General features: G+C 39.0%; 1 protein-coding gene across 2 annotated transcripts in view; it reads left to right on the top strand.

The window, feature by feature from the left end:
• Positions 1 to 18,941, top strand: part of PPP1R9A (protein phosphatase 1 regulatory subunit 9A) — a 152,757-nt gene that overhangs the window by 111,663 nt on the left and 22,153 nt on the right. For both annotated transcript variants that reach the window (XM_072854244.1, XM_072854245.1), the window contains exons 7-12: positions 1,184 to 1,339; positions 6,906 to 6,959; positions 9,361 to 9,590; positions 11,004 to 11,100; positions 11,223 to 11,394; positions 18,654 to 18,811. In XM_072854244.1, the coding sequence (XP_072710345.1) occupies positions 1,184 to 1,339; positions 6,906 to 6,959; positions 9,361 to 9,590; positions 11,004 to 11,100; positions 11,223 to 11,394; positions 18,654 to 18,811 (867 nt within the window). The remainder of the gene's footprint in view (positions 1 to 1,183; positions 1,340 to 6,905; positions 6,960 to 9,360; positions 9,591 to 11,003; positions 11,101 to 11,222; positions 11,395 to 18,653; positions 18,812 to 18,941) is intronic.

The following is an 18,941-nucleotide window of genomic DNA, read 5'->3' as shown; positions in this document are numbered from 1 at the left end:
ATCCTAGCACTACTGGGAATATACTTCTGATAATAATAATAATATGTACTTTCATGGCAGAAGCTGAAAGCTCATGAACAAAAACTTGAGTAGTTCTGTCACAATTTTGGTGTTACTACTGTATAAACATGAGAAGGACTGCACCCCTTCCCCCACCCTTCCTTTTCCATGTATTTATTGAGTCCCAACCTTTATAAATCCAGATGTGGCCCCGAGGGAAGTGTTTGCTTTACAATATGTTTGCATAGTCATTTGCATAGCCAGCAGGCTGTTTGTGATCTGTACGCGATGTACTCTGGCTTTCAGAGGGAGCCCAGCTGAAGCGAAGTGGTACCCAGCCACCCTAGGCATGGGGAGAGATGAGCACAGGTGTATGTGCCAAAGATTGTCTAGGCAACTTGGGTTTAATATTGCAAGCTTCTTCTGTTCAGTATTATTGTTTTATTTTTGTTTAATCTTGAGATACTGATTGTAGCTTATGATTTTTTAAAAATTCTGTTTTGTCAGCAAATTGTTCGCATCTCATGGTTTACCAGCCCAAGAAACACCCTCATTTTCTGTTTAATAGTAGCTAGAAGCAGCTCATTATTCAGGGTGGAAAATGAGTAAACTCTGACTTCAGTCTCTGAACTTGTCTCTGACACTCAGTTTCTTTTTCCTGCTGTTGTCTTTCTGTGTGGGTGTGACTTCTCTATCGTTAATTTGTTTATAAAGAACAAACCAATGGATTTTCAAATTCAGCATGGAATATCGCTGGAGAATTACTTCCTCCAGATGGCTTACAAAAGATTAATCAAGATCCTGTCAGTCCTGTTCTGCTTTTATTTCTGTTTGGAAAAGATTCCTTGTTAAATCTGAGATAAATTTGGAGAGGTCTTCCTATGGAAAAGAGGCCTCACTTGGAAGCAGATGAAAACCATTGAAATATAGAGCCAGTAATGTTTAAGCACTAAATTCTTAGTCCTTAAGACACTGTTTTCTCCTCTCTCTTCGTGTTCTGAAATACTGCTGTGGAGTTGTATTTTGTTGAGTAGAATTCATAAATACTGGGATTATAGCTAAAGAAAAAGATAACCTTTTCTGTATGCAGTATGCTGTGTTTGCACAGTAGCTTAATTACTCTTTGAACAGTCTCTGCCTAATAAGAGGATAACTGGAATTTCTTAAATGCTGTAAAATTAAGACAGGGGAATATGCTACAGATGAAGAAGATGAAGACATGGGACCTGTCCTTCCAGGAGGTGACATGGCTATTGAAGTGTTCGATCTCCCTGAAAATGATGACATGTTCTCCCCCAGTGATGTGGACACCAGCAAGCTTGCTCACAAATTCAAAGAGGTAAGTGATAGATCAGAAAATATTCCTGAAATATCTCACTGGAATTAGATTTCTAGTTATCTCATTGCTCAGTGCTTGTTTTTTCTCTTGAAAATCAGACTTGATTTCTAGCTGTTTGTATACTTGGTATTTTTGAATGACTCAAAAAGCTCTGCTTAAAAGAAGCGGAACTGTTCTTTGGAGTTGTTTTACCATCAGCTTTCAGGGGACTGTTGCATTGATAGAGGGTAATTTATAATTTAAGTTTTCAGCACAGAAGTTATTCTGCCTCAGCACTTTGCATTTTTTGACCAGGAAGACAAAGTGCAAGTTAATTCATTACTAGCAGATTGCTGCTTTGTTGGGTTTTTTGGGGGGTTGGGTTTTTTTTTGGTAAGATTCCAATCAAATGTGATCAGGAAAACCAAACAGCAGATGCTAAATTTCAGTGAAAAGGGACATGTGGAGCTCATTCTATACCATTATGCAGTGACTCGTCCATGTACAGCAGTGTCATATGTTTGGCCATGTGTTTAGAAAGATGCTGTATTGGGGAAACAGGCATATTTCAAGCTGGTGTTTTACCAGACTCTGTGGTTACAGAGTTTGTATAGCATCCACTGGTGCTAACTGGGGCTTGAATCACTGGTGTTCATTGCGGTCGTTGAATTCATATAACTTAACATAGCAAAGTACTGAGAAACATTCCTTCTGTGTTTTAGGCTGTGCTTTTGATGTGGTTTATTTCTGAGCTTTCCTGAATTCTCATGCAAATAAAGACATGAAACAATTGGATTTATCTAAGCCCACAGTAATGGGCTGAGTGCTGACAATAAAGAACATTTTTCTTTTTAAATACAGGAAGATGGAAGGGGTGAAAGTAGCCAGAACCTCATAGGAGAACCTGGGCCCAGAAAGGAGTTTTAAAATACAGAGGCTCCCTTTTTATGCTTCTTCCCCTGTCCTCTCCCCTTCCCCTTCCCTCCACCCAAACCGGATATTTTATCTTCTATAAATATATGTTGTTGCTACGTTCTAGTGAGAGTAATGTATGGAAAGTAATCAGTCAATGAGCAACCAGTCTTTCCCTTTTCTGCCGATACCTTTTTCAGCCTTTGGATGCCTACTGTTATTCATCGTTGTTTCCTGAAAGTTTTTTACTTTACTTAAATGATAATTTTCTCACTCCATATTTCAAGTTCCAGGCTCTTATGCAAATGAGCGGAACAGCTGACTTCATGTTCTAATACTTTGCATCATACATAGTGATACTTTCTCAAAGCAGTGGGAAGATGCTACCATTCTGATTGTGCCAGTGTACCAAGGCTATGCAAACCACAGATGCAGTGATGGGCAAGACACTCACCTTTGAATAAATTACCTGTAAAACTATGCTTGAATACAGTTTCCATCAACTTGGGCTATTGCTATACTTGAGCATGTCCAAACTGATTTGAAGCTATTTGCAGACCTGATGTAATGGCCTCAAAACACTGGTATAGAGGAGATCAGATGAAGAGACTTTGGGATCCTCCAGTTTTAAGTGCAGATGAGAGCCTGAGAACAAAACATTAAATGCTCCTGCATAAGAGTGAATTCTTTTTCACTAACCCACACAGTTACTGCTGTTACAAGCATGCCACTTTTGTTTCACTGATTGTATTTAGCAGTACACAGCTGCATTTTGTTGGCTGCTACAGAGTGAGTACATGTATTTTTCTTGGTATTTGCCCTGAATTCTTTCAACACTAGAGGACTTGTTCGCAATCACGCTGCACAAGCCCACACAGTGTTTTCTGGAATTGTATTTAAAGAATAATTGTTCTTTCTTGTTCTTACTCCAGAGATTAATGAAAATATTAAACAAGTGGGTTGGACATAATCTTTAAGCATAATAGTTTGACCTAATTAGTTGAATTCAGTCTTTGCAATGAAAAATGTGCTCACATAGTTTGAGAGCACTCTTATTTGAAATGCCTTGCTTTTGGAATGAAAGTCAGAAGAGAGACGGGCATTCCTGGGTGAATCACTGTACTTCTGCAAGTCTTGTTTTCCTGGCTGTAAAACAGGAAAAATGGGACTGATTTTCCTTAACTGCTTTGAGAGAAAGAGCTAGAAGCTTTATTTTAGCTGTGATGATCGAGGAGAGACAAGATCTGTAGGGAGAAGGGACATCTTATGTAAGAATTAGGTATATTTCATGTCTTAATGAAATATACAAAAAATTGATTGTTGTTGTTGTTATTATTATTATTATTATTATTATTATTATTATATGCAAACATATATAATTATTATATAAAAATTGTCATGGAGATTATTAGATTCCATTGGGTACTTTCCTTCCCACTCTACTCTGTAGATTTTAACATTTGCTAGCTTTTCATCCTGTTCTGCCTTTTGCAGTCTTAGATGAATTCAGTCCATTTTCTCTATATATCTTATTTTTTATAAAAAGTTTTATTGTTTTGAAGAAAACTAATCAGCTTTTCAAGACATCTTTGAAAAGGAAATGTGCCAAAAATTGTTCAAAATGTGTTTGTTAAAGTGAAGCCTTCACAGTTTTATTTTGACTTAGAAAACATAAAAATACAAAATAGTATCTGCCAAGAATTTGTCTGGCATTATATGGGGCATGGAATAAGGTATTTCTGCTCCCCTATTAGTAAACTTGCTTAACAATTTTTAACTATGGAGTCCAGATTTGCTTGCCAAACAGTTGACCTTGCCTGTTCAGTCTAACCTATAAATGTGTTAGTATTTATCATCTACTCTGCAAGCGTAATTAGTTCTTTAAAAAAAGAAAAAAAGAAAAAAGTAGTTGTCCAGCTACACATTTGTCTGTTCAGCAGGGAAGTGTCTTTTTTCTTCTGCCTCAGTGGGATCTGCTGTACCATGTACTGATTCAATGATCTGACTGGGTGCTCAGTATTCATTTTTTTAACTTAATAACAGAGTGTACAAAAATAACTGTTAAAACCATCTGTACCTGAGCAGATTGTCATTTATGCAATTTGTTTATTTGTATGTAATAATAAGCTGTTTAAGTGCTGCTTATGGGTTTGTGGGGTTTTAGAAGAGATGGGAATGGACTGTAAGCAGGTGGCCTAAGGCTTTGAGTCTTGGCTTTTTGATTTCATTATTAACTCTGCAAAGGGCAAAGTCTAGCTCGTCCATCCTTCCCCTGATTTTATCTCACTCCAAAACAACAAGGTAGCAGAACTAAGCAAAGGCCTGGGCACTTCATAAACACCATAACATTTTGAGGTGGTTCTTTCGTAATTTTTCACTACTAACAGAAATGGAATGATGAGAAAAAACAGTTCTCAGTCTCTGAAAATTGCACATCAGAGGTTGGATTGAGCGAGCTCAAAAATTGCAAGTAACCTCTTGCAGATGCTAATTAAAGTATCTCCTTAGTTTCCTCTACTATGTGTAATTACAAAAAGGTATATCCTTCTCAGCTTCCTGGTCTACCTAGGTAGAGTAGCAGCACTGGCCACTTCTTGCCATTGCCACCAGCTCCAGGGCCGCCGAGTGCCCTGTTCCCAGCTGCAGTGGCATCTCTCCATCTGGGACCAGTAGGCCTGCTCTCATGTGGCCCTTCCCCAGGAGCCCCGTGGGATCGTGGGTTAGCTGAGTGCTCGGGGCAGGTTCGGTCTGGCCCCGTGCATGTTCACCTGCTAGTGTGCCTGGTGTGCCTCCACATTTTACATGTATCTGCAAGCTGTTATCGTCAGTGACTGGTTTCATTTGAAATAAAATCGTACATCTGTTTTCACGGGGCACTTAAAGGTTCGTTACACTTTTCAGTGCAAAGTCAAAAAGTGAATCTAAGTAACAGATGGTCCTGGGGACAGGGAGTGCTTACAGTCTCCTCTGGAGACAGTGACCAAGAAATGAGTAGTGGAAGGAAGATTCCTAAACTGTTCCTCAGGTGGAACTGGTTGCATCAGTGCCTCCTTTATTCCTTCCAGCATAAATTCAGTAATTCTCCACCAGAAACGACTAGGATTATTCACTAAATCAGTTAAGGCTGATTTGCAAACCAAACTGCATCTGAGAATGTGCCTTTCCTATGCCACAAGAAGTGTGTTCAAGAGGCTCCATGAAAAGGGAATTTCAAAAGTAGCTCAGCCCTTCTCAAAGATACTCGTACCAATCAGCTCTGTGATGGCTCCTGTTATTTTGAAAATTACTCCTCTCCTCCAGAAGAACTTCTGTTTTGAATTATTTGTACATTTTTTTACTAACAGCCTGGTCTTCAAGAATGTAGCCATTGCTTCACCAGAGGTGATAATTTCTGATTCAGTACAACTCCCTCACATACTCCATTAGCTCAACATAAACTATTCCCAAAGGCTCCCGTTAGTCTTGTAAGAGCAGTAACCCCCATGTAAAACATGTTTTTCCATAACTGTTCCTGGTACTCATAAATAACGGATGAAGGCTCCACTGCAGTGCCAGCTCAGGCTGTAATTCAGGTTTTGCCCTTGCCCTCAACCCAACACACAAAAGTCACTGGTTCAGATTAAACAGTGCTTTAGATTTAAGGTTTTGGGGCCTGTCAGAAGTTCGCCCGTGCTGCCTGCTTTAAATAATAAAGCAGCAGGGATTCAGGTACACACCAGTATTGGGTGCATGTGCGTGGTCATTTCCATTTGGATTAGGGTTATGCTGCTGAAGCTGTGGTTCAATTTGTACTTCAGAGTGTTCTCGGAGCCTGCAAATAGCAGACCTTTGGGGTGAAACGAAAGATGTTTCAGGACATTACCTAATACACTCAAAGAGCTAATGAGCATTCACTCCACAGGATCAGACTAATGTAGGTTAGTCCAAAAGAAATGCCCCCGGAGAGTGTGCAGGTGGATGCCAGTTCCTCGGCACCGAGCCTTTCACTGTACAGATCCACTGTTATTGTGGCATGCTGCTTGGTAATGTAACTACAATGTTTAGCACGCTGCCTGGGCTGTTAATCTACTTGCAATCATTTTCTGTGCTTGAATGCCTTTTCCTGTTTTTTACAGTTTCCAGTGTAACTGCTCTCAATTGAGATTAGCTAGCTTGAGCAGAATAACTCCAGCTAATGGTGGAGAAGGATAGCATCAGTTTACCTTTTTTCTTGCATGAAAGAAAAGTGTGGAATCTTCCCTCAAGGTTTTCCTGACTTCTTGAGTTGTTAAATCACTTATTTCCGTATTTGCTTTTTTGTAACGTGCCTGCTTTAATCAATGCAGTGGGACTTTCTGACAGCACTGGGACGTATTGCACGTTCACATCAGAGGAGAGCAAAGCCCAGCAGGATAACATCTTTTTTTTTTTTTAAGCATAAGACATTTGGTTTTGCTAAACAGATTGGATGTTCTGATTTGAAATTATGAGTGGTTAGACGGCATCCTATCTTTAATTAGGTTGCACAGACTGAGTCATTTTGCAAGCTAGACATTTTAATTTACAATCTACTGCACTGCAGCACTCTTCAAGGCCTTCTGCTATGTAATAAGGTATTCAACTTGCAGCACAGGCTTTAAAAATACTGGAGTACTCCCTATGACTTCACTTGTTTATTTTATATTTTCAATTTTAGTTGCAAATCAAACATGCAGTTACAGAAGCTGAAATTCAGAAGCTGAAGACGAAGGTAAGAATCAATATACGGTTAATACATGCTGGTTTTTTCCTCTCTCATGCAATATCAAATCTGAAGACATGTATCTTTATGTGGGTGGAGAAGTCAACATCCTTATTAAAGGCTGATTAAGAAGCACAGTGGCTCAGCTAAATCTTGTCTTGGTGTATATTCTCTATTCAAAGTTTCAAGTAAAATCTTAAGTGCTGCTATTAAGAGAAACTGCCAACTTGTGTAGCTTCAATTAAACGTACATTTTAAGGACATCGTAATGACTAAATGGCAGATTTCTAGTTTTACAATTCTAATGCATTTTCTCAGGTTTTTAAATTATATTTGGATTGAATATTCAAGTCTAAGTTAGTAGGATTTTTATTTACCAGTGATGTTAAAGTATCCTGTTTATGTTAGTTCCCTTTTTTTGACGTTTTTAGTAAAAAACCTCATTTATTTAAAGGTGTTTAATAAAAATTACTTTTTTATATACAGAAGAAAAAGAGCTGTTTCATATTGCTGCAGTTCTTTTTAAAAGGTACTCTAGAAAGGAAAAAGCTTACCAGTTTAACAGAAAACATTATCTCACAATCAGTTGCTATTTGTTAGATTGAATTTGCTATAGCAATAAAAAGAAATTGTATTTTTTGTACTAGGATAACCTTTATGGGAAGTCAACTGATAATTCAGTTGTTGAGTGATACTAGGTTTTATAACGGCATCCTTCTCTTTGCGTTTGAGTACATTATAAAGGAAATAAAAAGAAGACAAAGAGAAAATTGTACTTCAGAAAAAGATTTTAGATTATTATTTCTTTCTAGCAACTATTTGCACTCACCGTGTATTTTGCATAGTGTTTATCAAATCTGCATAACTTATGTTAAAAACAAATTCAGAGTGTTTTTAACACTGTAAGGACAATTTCTGTTGTACTGTTTCAGTTCAGAAAGTGAGAAATCTTTTCTTCCTCTGCTTTCCAGTTCCAATCTAGCAATCGGAGCCACATGGTCAGTCCCTTGGGATTGTGCTGAGCCCCATTGACTTCGTGGCAATGATGCGTGGGTGTAAACGTTCATCTGTGCAAATCCATTTGCAAGATTAGGGTTAATGTGCCTTTTTGTGTTGGACTTCTTTACCTAGCGTTCTGAATAGAGCCGAAGAAAATGTGGCTAGTTTAGGTATATTACTAATAAAACTGCAAACAAGTTATTTTCTTTTTGTGTGCATCATCCTTGATGCTAGCAGAACTGCCTAGAGCAAATTAAACAGTCTTGATAAGTAAACAACAATGTTAGGGCATTTTTGGTTTTCCATAAATTCTGGGAGCTAAAATATACAAGCTGCTAAACAACCCTACCCTTATCCAGCACCAAACGTTCAAACCTGCAGCTAGCTTCAGCTGGGAAGTGAGAAGCTTAACACAAAAACAATCGAACAAAAAAACTAGCAAAGGAGCTAAGGTTTATTATAAACTCAGCAGTAAAATTTGGATTTCTTTAAGGTCACTTGGAAAAAGTAATTGGACTTCATTGGTGCCAAATAGGGGGACTCGCAGTGGAACTGCATTGGTCACGGAGTTAAGCAGTGCTGATGAGCTTGGCAGAATTAGCACCTGAAATCTTCAACATCAAGGGCATCTTTTTCTTTTCTTATTAGCTCCTTACAACTCAGTAAGCAAGTTTAAAGAAAGCAAGAGTAATATATTTATAACAGGTTCTCTTTGTCCTCATAATAGTTCTGGCATAGTTTCAGTATTGGATGCAAAACTCGGTGCTTGCTTAAACGCAAAAAGATTCTAGGTTATGACCTGATGTTAAATTTTTAATTATGCTCCAACCTCTTTTGTTTGGCTTTCTAGATTAAGCAAGATTATGACATGAAAACAGACATTGTAAGAATTCAGTAGATTTTCTAATTTGGGTAAAAAAAATAGTTAGATTAGATGCAGTTGGTTTTTTCCCTGTTGTTTTCTAAATGGTTCTTAAATCAAATATAGAACCTGGAAATCAGGTTCCCCCCAAAATAAGAAATTTCCCATTTTATGAAAGTGTATGAATGCTTTCTAACACCTGAGCTAGATGCATAGAGCAAAATGCATCCCCAGTGCTGACTGATTAACCCTGCAGTTTGCCTGAATACTCCACTATTTACATTTTTAAAGCATGTTGGTATATCCCAGAGAAGCACAGAGGCTGCGCTGGCTGCACAGAGCAAAGGTTCTACTTGGTTTTATGAGGAAGAATAATGTATGTATCAGTCTGTGTTCTTTGTCTTTGAATGCTCTTTTCACTGCTAGCATATTACTTTTATAGCTATTAATTCACTGATTTTCACTATTCGTGTTGTTTGAATTCATCCTAAACTATTGGGCTGCACTTTGCACCTTTTTACTGACTGGCATCTCCACTCTTTTGTTCAGCTGCAGGCTGCTGAGAATGAGAAGGTGAGGTGGGAATTGGAGAAGACCCAACTCCAGCAGAACATTGAGGAGAATAAGGAAAGGATGATGAAATTAGAGAGTTATTGGATTGAGGCACAAACCCTGTGTCACACGGTGAATGAGCACCTCAAGGAGACGCAAAGCCAGTATCAGGCTCTGGAGAAGAAATATAACAAGGCAAAGAAATTAATCAAGGATTTTCAGCAAAAGTAAGCAGCTACGCCAGGCTCAGCAAATGACTTAGTGGCCAGATAGGAAACATATATGTGATAGATTTTGAAATATGAAACCCACTATTAAACACCTGTAAGGTAAACACTATTTTTCACTTTTTTTTCATGAAAAACACAGGCTCTTTATTATGGAAAAATGTTAGTAGTATTCAAGTATTAGTTTAGTATTGTTGAAAAATAATACTATAACTAAATAAAGACTTAGTCTGTAGTATTCCAGGTTGGAATGTTTCACAATTACTAGACAACTCAATGTGATTGCAAACAACCAAGTGTAATCCTAGTAAAGCATTTGATTAGCAAGATTTGCAGCAATTTATATTGGTATTGTGTCAGCTGGATTCAATCCTGCTGTGTACTAATGTAACATCAAAAAGAAAACTGTTTTGTTACATTTTAAATTTTATTTTTCTTCTTCTCGTAGATGCCAAGAATGTATGAGCTGAGTTGAGCTAACTGATGATTACCTGACCCCTTCTGTTTCATGTGGCCCCCTCTCCCTGATGGCTAGCAAGAATAATAACATCTTACATTTCTATAACAGCTTCCATTCCCCCAAATTTCTTTTTTTTTGCAGCAACTTTTTCATTTTCTGCTGAAATATGCTCATTTAAAGAAGAAAACTCAAAACCATACAGCAATGTCAAATGACAACTGGAAGTGCAGAAGTGAATATCCTGTCCCATTAAAAAGGATTTTAGATAGTCAAAATGTCATTACCCATCTTGTAATTTCATGACTGTTACAGAACTATCTGGCATCTTCTGTGCTTTCTATCACAAACATCTTAGATTTTCAAAATAAAAAGAAGTAGGGAAAATAGCTAGAATGAGCTTGGATAGGCTTTCTGTTGTTATTCTGCTTTATATTAGTAAAAGATCTGGTCAGTTGTTTTTAACTATCTCAGCCTCCTAAAATCACCTAACAGATTTCCTTATAGCTTACTAGAAAATTACATTTGTACCTGGAAACTTACGGATGTCCTTTCTATGAAGGAGTGCAGTCATACTCTAATAAAACAGAGATTTTGCTCCATTTCCTACAACAGAACACAGCATAAACTAAGCTAGTGTTTTCATTGTAAATACAGATTATGAAAAAATTAGTTTGATTTAACTGTTTTGATTATCAATGAAAACAACTGAGGGTTTTTTTTTCAGATAAATTCCTCTTACCTTTTTTTATATCTTCACCTAACATACTCACTTAGTCTAAGTAATTGTAGGGGTTTGTCCTAATTGCAGTTTCATACTTCTTACTAGGTCAGTGATAAAATATTTGTTGAGGACAGACTTTTCTGATGCATAGCTTAAGATACATCAGAACATTTTATTTTCTGTTTGAATCTGATTGCTTTGATGACAGCAAATACATCTTTTTTTCCCTAAGAGAACTTGACTTCATCAAACGCCAGGAAGCTGAACGAAAGAAAATAGAAGATTTGGAGAAGGCACACCTTGCAGAGGTTCAAGGCTTACAAGCTCGCGTGAGTAGTATTTACTCTCATATTTGAAGAATGAGACAATTCTGTCTGATATCCTGGAAAAAACCTGTATCTTATAGATGTGTGTGTGTGTTATGGGTAACACTGTGTTGTATTTCTTTCAGATACGAGACTTGGAAGCAGAAGTTTTCAGGCTAATGAAGCAAAACGGGAGCCAGGTTAACAATAACAACAACATTTTTGAAAGGCAGACATCTTTTGGAGAAGTTTCTAGAGGAGACCCAGTGGAAAATCTAGATACTAAGCAAGTGTCCTGCCTGGATGGCTTAAGTCAAGGTTTGTTTGAACCAAGCCATAACTCCTATTAGTATGTATGTAAATAGCATGGTTATCATTTAGAATTTAAAAGAAACAATTGATAATGCAGAGATATTGTTACTTTTCTGAAATTCAGTATCTAATGACAGATGTATCAGGGTTATACCAAATAATGCCAATATAGAGTCCCAGAATAGTTGTACAATGTATATTCTTAAAGAAATGGAAATGACTTAGTGCTAATAAAGCAAAGATCATTATTGATTTCTTAAAGCTTTCAGTGGGATGCCATCAACATTTAGGCTTAATTTGATGCTTCTGTTATGTTAATAAAGTAGGAGAAAACTGTGTTTTCTCCTGTGTTCCTAAATCTGTCCTTAATTACCCAGCCACCAAAGATCAAACAAGAACAAAGTTACCAGAATGAGAAAAATAATGTTAAACCTACCATTTTGAATGTATCTCTGCAAGTTCTGATCCCACCTTTGTACAGACGTCAAAAGCAACCACGTAGGTGGCACTCACCTTTTCTCAGGATGGAGCCTTTTGTGAATAAAACGCAAATTCTTTACTAGCATGTTAATTAAAAATCTTATTCAGGTATAGCACAGCCTGATTTACAACATAAGACTTGTAAGATTTTGTTCTACATTACCAAAGAGCCAAAACAGTTTGTGGCAACATTGAGTTCTGGATAGATGCTGTCAGCATGGTGACTGTAACCTTTACTTGTTTTGCACAGAAAAGATAATTCCCATTTTTCAGGCTGTGCCAGTAAAAATATACAGATAACTTCCACAGGTTTAGTTAAAGTTCTATAATTGCAAGTGGCTCCTCACTGTTGAAGTATATGCAGAATTAAAGCCAGTTTTAGGTCCACAGTCTTGGAACAAAATTGTTTGGTGCAGGAGCAATACTTACTGTGTATTTAGTAACATCTGTGAAATCATGTGTCGGAGGTGTTGGTGTTCTGACAAGGGAGCACCAGACTCTGTTACTGTATAGATTTTCATTTTAAATAAACTATAATATTATTTATTTCTCTGGTGAAAAAAAAATGCATTACATTACCAAATAATTTCTAGCAAGCACAGAGATGTTTTATTAAAATTGATATTTTAGCAGTTATTTAATGTGTGGACCCAAACTGAATATTGCTCTACAAGCAAATCAATATTAATTACATTTTTAACAAAGTATGTGTATCAAAAAGAGCTAGTCCTGCTGAAACGGTATTTGGGTGATCTGCAGACCTTGTAGCCTGGTTTACACAAATCTTCACGGAGCTGTTTCTTTCTAGCAAGTGTTTATTATACTGAAATCTCTGAAGTTCAGAAAAGCCCTCAGCGTGACAAGAAAGTCTGTATTTCTGCCATAGAGACTCATTAAGTGTTACAAAATATTTACTACTTAGCAACGCTGTTAACAGAAACCCTTTCAGTAGTTTGCATCAGGAGAGGAAAGTGTGTTTTCTTTACCTGACTCACATAAATCATGTCTAAGCTTACTGTTGTAACAATGTCAGCACACATCCATGGCTCAAGAGCAGAAATCCAGGAATTTCTACATGTAAAAAAAAAATCTTTGTAAAGTTCTTTCTAAAAATTTGAAAATTCTTTGTAAAGCGTTAAAACTCTGCATGTCAGTACTTTCAGATTATATTTTTCAATTGATATATTTGCATGAAAATTTTCATTTTCCAAGAGCTGCCGGTTTTTTTGCAAAAACGTTCCTCTGGAGAAATGTTACCAGTGTTCAGTACTTCTGAGGGTTAGAATAAGACGATCTGTCAATTTAAATGCCCAAGTTTAACCACCTGAGTACAAGCACAAATTATTTGCTAGGAAAAATAGACAATCAGCAGTGATTTTTTTGAAAGCAGAAGAAGCATAGTTAGACCTTAGATTCCAGGCTGGATTTGTGTTTTTAACAAGAGAAAAAAAAAAAGCCCTTTTTTAAAATAAAGAGATCCCTAAGCATGCTGCAGGACTCTCTGACTTCCATATACGTTTGCCAGTAAATTCCGTATTGAAGTCTCTGAAGTCTGTCTCAGACAGTAATGTAGGGATACTTGCTCTGCAAAGAAAGAGCCTATGTCTCTCTATATCACCCTTGTGTAAACCTTTTAAGAAAAGGACTTGCCATTGTTTAGTAATACTAATCACTAATAATTAGAGTATTTACTAATCATCCCGTGGATGTTTGCAGAGGAGCTATAAAGGGTGGGGGAGATGTCCACGGTGTCTTTGGAGGGTGAGCGGAGTTCCTCCAGGTGCAGGGTATTGTGCACACTGTCTCTGTGACGTTCATGGAAGTACTCCTGTCTTTTCTGGATTTTATTTGGTGAATATAATACACACTTCTTCTTGAGCCTCAGCATTAGGTTTGTGGGCTGGGACTGCATGTATACAGCCACATCCTGTAATTTTTATTCTGAAGTTTGCAAGTCTGTTTTCCCTCAAAAAATCAGACTATGTAAAAATATATATTTTAATTAAAATGATGCTAAGTATGTTTTTTTCTTCAATGTGATCTGAGATGTTTATTACATTCTTGTGTGGCAATAGATTTGGGAAGAACTAATGCATGCGACTTGATGGTCGCGTACATACTAGCATAGCTGTCCTTGCTGCTGCAGGTGCTCCGGCCGTGTTTAGCATCATGCCAGACTGTACGACTCCTCAGGCTGTAACATAACCTAGTACTGAGTTTGAGGGGCTGCCAGTAACATCAGTGCGAGTTAGAAAGAGAAAATCAAAACCAGTATGGCCCACAGAGTGCTTCCTTTGCTTTGCCAGGGAATACTAGAAGCCTGAGGATTGTGTTTCTTTTACAAACCTATGACTTATTCTGAGAATGCAGAAAAATAGACAGTGTGCATTGTAGCTTTCTGGTTTAGTGGTCATGAGCTGTGTCTGCAGTAGATAATCAAACTATTTACTGGAAGGAGTCAGTAGTTTGAAATCTAAATAGTTCAGTGCTGATGCCGACTTTGACCATATTTGCTCGTCTCTGTGCAAATGCCCGTTCAAACCACTTTGATGGCTATACTTTCTGGGTGCCTTGGGATACACAGGGATGCATCAGTTCACAGAAGGAGATTTTGAAATCTATCAGCCTGTGTAATGGAAAAACAGTGGGAGGACAGGCAAACTCTTCCCTGCTTCACAGTGGTACTGAAATAATTCAGGTGGAAGCCCATTGGAGTCAAGTGGTTCAGTGCCTGCTGAAAGAAAGTCTAATTACATCGTCTCCGAGAGCAAGATAAAACCTGTTATGACTTTTATGTGAGAGATTTATCAGGCTCCCCAGTGGGTTGGGAGATTTCCTAGACAAACGCGTGGGGTGCGTGTTTGCGCCGGGGAGCAGCGAGGGCCGGTGGCTCTCTGCGGAAGAGGGAGCTGGGCCTGAGAGTGACAGCACGTGCAGCTGGGGCAGAGACCACCCGACAGCAGCCCAGTCCTGCTCCCAAGTGTGCCGAGCCGGGCAGGTCCAGTGATGGAACCCAGGGTTGGCTGGGAGCCTGGGCAAGTTCATGGTGGTGAGGCAGGTCCAAGGGCAAGCCGGGAGGTCCATCTGTGGGCTGTGGCTCAGGTCTGGATCCACAGGGTGCATGGCCTGAGGGCGAGAGCCCAGCTTAAATGCAGCCTCTGACAAGGAAGGAGCCCTTACCGATGCTGTGTGAGCTCGCTCTTTGCAGGAGGCTGAACCACGGTTAGGGACCTGCAGCACAACAGAGAGCTGCCATTGAGTGCCAGCAGCCCAGCTCTGGGGTGGAGGGAGCAGTCAGCTCCAGGCCCAGGTGGTATTTTGCTTAAACAAGGCCAATATGACCACTTAAGTGATTAAGTGTTTGCAGTGCTATGTCAATAGTTTGCATAATTTCAGCAGTGAAAGGAAGGGATGTATGGAAGTGCATACACCTGAAAGAACAAATATAAGCAGTTCGAGTCATGGCAATGTGCAGTTATCCTATTGAGTACTTACGGTGGAAGCATAATTACAAGTCAGACAATGCTAATGATTCTGTAGTGTCATCTGTCTTGTGTAGAGTTTAACTCTTACACAAAGAAGAAAAAGAAAACATGGTACTGGAATTCTTTGCAGTGTTTTAAGACAACATAAATCTGCAAAAATCAAAATGAGTTTGAATGAGTTTTACCCCTCAGTTATTTACTGGCGTACTAACTCAACATGTGGCGCTGATTTCAAGAGACAGTTTGAGCTGCACTGACAGATCATTACTGTTGAAATGGGAGACTCTACGCCATCCCTGCCTTTGTCCAGCCACCTGGTTCTGCCTCTTCCATTGCCCTGTTCCAGCACTTACATGCTTCTGTGCACACACTGATTCACTGAAACAACAGAACACTGATCTAAGAGGGGAAGAGGTTGGAGTATCAGACTAGAATTGGGTAGTTTCTGCTGGCTCAATCATTTGCATCAGCAAGCTGCAGTGCAGATCCCAGGGGGGTGGGAGAGTGTCACCCAGAGCCAGGGGTTGGGATAGCAGGAGGGAGAGCAAGAGCTCTGCATTTTGGTGGTGGTGGTAAGCCATTGAGTTGGTTCCACCCTTGGTGAAATCATGTTCTTTGAGACTGAAGGTCAGGATGCCATGGAAAGCAATGGGAAAAATTTCAGCTTTGCTCAAGTTGGTCAGAGTTTCTTCATTGGCTTCTGTGAGGCTAAGATGTCTCCATTTATATTTGTTTAAAGCAAAAATGTCTGTAAGATCAGCTTCTAATTAATTAGTGTGTTATGAATGCAGTACTTGGACAAGTAAATAAATCTAAAGGATTCTGGTTTGATTTGTAATATGAGGATTGCAAAAAAAAAAAAAGTTAAAACCATAAAGAATCTATTCCTTGTTTGGTGTAAAATGTGAAAACACCTTTTTTATGTTTTGTCTTACTGCAGCTTTGTCAAATGTTAAATTTGCTGAAATAGTCAGATTTCGTTTGCGTGGATGATTGATAGCTAAGAAAAGTACAGTTATGTTAGCCCTCTTTGTAGAGGAAAGCCATATATGAAGTGTTTAGTATACTTTCCTCACAAGACATTCAGGAATAGGGTGGCTTTAAACCTAGGCAGGTAAGATGGTTTCATTGTTCCATTTTTTATATTAAACGTTTCTTCAGTTTTCATCTATCACATAATGGTGTTTGGGCAGTAGATGCAAGGGGAAAGATCTGAAACTGCTTTCCCTTCAAAACCAAAGAAATAGGTTTTCATGATTTTTCCAGCAGAAAGTTGTATGTACAAAGACAACAGTGAGTAAGCATGAGAGTGACAGTGTGCAGCTCTCCTCTGATGGTATATAAAATTATGCAGCACTGGGGTTTTGGGTTTTTTTTCCATTTTGTTATTTTAAAGTACGTATGGTAGAAGACAATATCTGAACAAACCCCAGATGTTCAGAAAATACAGCAACTTTGTAGGGTTAAGAAGTGGGAGAGTAGAGTACATCTCCTGGCTTTCACCCAGATCATCTGGTGACTCTTTCTTGGGTTTTGTTGGGATAATTACTTTTGCCTTACTGCAGATCTCTCAGGGAGTTTTTGAGTCTTAGGTCAGGTCTAACAGTTCATGTCCTGCTCTACACAATATAGTCATTTCTCTGATCAGGTACCAGTGAAGGAACCAGAGTCCCTTCACTCTGGTACAGCTTGTGGCCTTCCCATTCCTGCCTCGAACAGCTGTGGTTCAGGGTGCCTTTCATGGACCTTCTGAATGGATTAATTTCATTTCATGTTCACTGTCATGATAAACTCAATGCTACATCACTGACAGCTGGTTGCAGTGAAAATTTATTTCAGCACTTGGCGGGTTCTTCCTGCAAAGCTGTAACACTACCTTGCTAATGATTTTGCCACAATGTGTTGCTGTTGGAAAGCTGAAACGAGACAACTGCAGTAGATGGTGATAATCACAGTAATGATCACATCCTCTAGACTCCTTCTTAAGGAAAGGGGCTTGGCTGAGTGTCTTCTGATGTGATCCAAGTGCAAGTGAGGCAAGGCTGTATTTGTGTTAGGTCACTCATCTCAATCTGTTTGTATGAGGGACCACGATGGTTGGTGCTGACAGAGATGTTTTACTTAAGTTTACCTGAGTTTATGTAAATTGTAAGAGTTTGAAGGAACTCTGAATAAAAGAAGAACCTACAAGAGGAGATAATTGTTCTGAGGACAGTGTGGCAGGGGAGGAAGTAACAAATGAGACTGCCAGGTGCTAATTCTAAGATGCTTTTGCTTGCAGAAGGATTGAGGTGAACAATTGGGGCACCTTATGTGTATTGTCACATAGAACTTTGAACAACAGATGACCTCAGAATCCAGAGGAGGATTGGGATTCCTCTCTGCTGTCCCCTCCTGATAGGGGTAGTGTGATAGAGTAAGCAACCTGTTTCACTGTAGGTCCAAAGGGAGGAGTTTAACACGTGCTCATAATCCTGTGAAAGGCTGCCTGTAAAGCAATCCAGTCACAAACGGTTATCTGATTATTTGGATACTACCTGTATCACATTCTGTGCACTACTGCCTGCAGACATTGCTTGCTCATAATTTGCACATACGGTACAAGGTTATTTTGGGGGACATTGAGTACAGGAGAGAACAATTCTTTAAATTTGTAAGCCATTCTGATGATGATAAAATGTAAAGCAGCCTGAGGACTGCTCTAGGTATTTCTTCTGTAATTCGACGAGCAGCCTGCAAAACTGGTGAAGTTATAAGGGAATTGCTTAGTGGGGCAGCTGTGGGGAAAAATGGCAGTCCGCTCCCTCCTCCTCAAGTGGCTTAAAAGGGCGGGATTGGGGATAAATGAATTGGTCCCCTGGGTCTAAGTTGGTATATTCATCCAGATGCTGGGAAATGTCTGTCAAAGAGCAGTGAGATGAGGATTCCTTTGCTTTATGCCCTGATGGAGGAGAGCTCTCTGCAGGCCAAGCACATGCAAGTCCCTCTGAGGGAGTCTAAGTGGACCTGCTTTCTGGGCTAGTACAGCTGGTTTGGTGTGGTCCTTCCCATAACAGTGGGAATCATTTGTTGAATTTTTAAATATTTGCAGTTGATTCTTTGCCATGCACTTACTGGATCTGTATAGATAAACTTTATGCAAATAACTTTTTTTTTTTTCATGTGTACTTTAACAGTTATGAAGATACAGGTACAAGTAAAACATGCAAAGTACATGTACTTGCAATTGCAGGTCCTGTCTTGGGAAAAAGTAGTGAAAGATTCTTCTGTTAAATAGCTTCAAATCATGTTTCCATACAGATTTCAGTGAAGCAGTGCCAGAAACAGAGAGACTGGACTCCAAAGCTCTGAAGACTCGAGCTCAGCTTTCAGTGAAAAACAAGCGGCAGAGGCCTTCCAGAACAAGGCTGTATGATAGCATCAGTTCTACTGATGGAGAGGACAGCCTTGAACGAAAGGTGAGAAGGACTCTACCCTCTCTTTCAGGCTTCCTGTGGAGTGCTAGATTGCCCCTGTAAGTAATTTCTTCCTCTGTCTTTGTCCTTTCATTGTAGCACAGGCGGTATTTATTCCTCTGTGGCCAGTACG

The sequence above is a fragment of the Ciconia boyciana genome, chromosome 2, assembly GCF_034638445.1.
Source record: "Ciconia boyciana chromosome 2, ASM3463844v1, whole genome shotgun sequence".
In the NCBI taxonomy this organism is placed as follows: domain Eukaryota; kingdom Metazoa; phylum Chordata; class Aves; order Ciconiiformes; family Ciconiidae; genus Ciconia; species Ciconia boyciana.
This window is presented reverse-complemented; position numbering and strand designations above follow the sequence as displayed.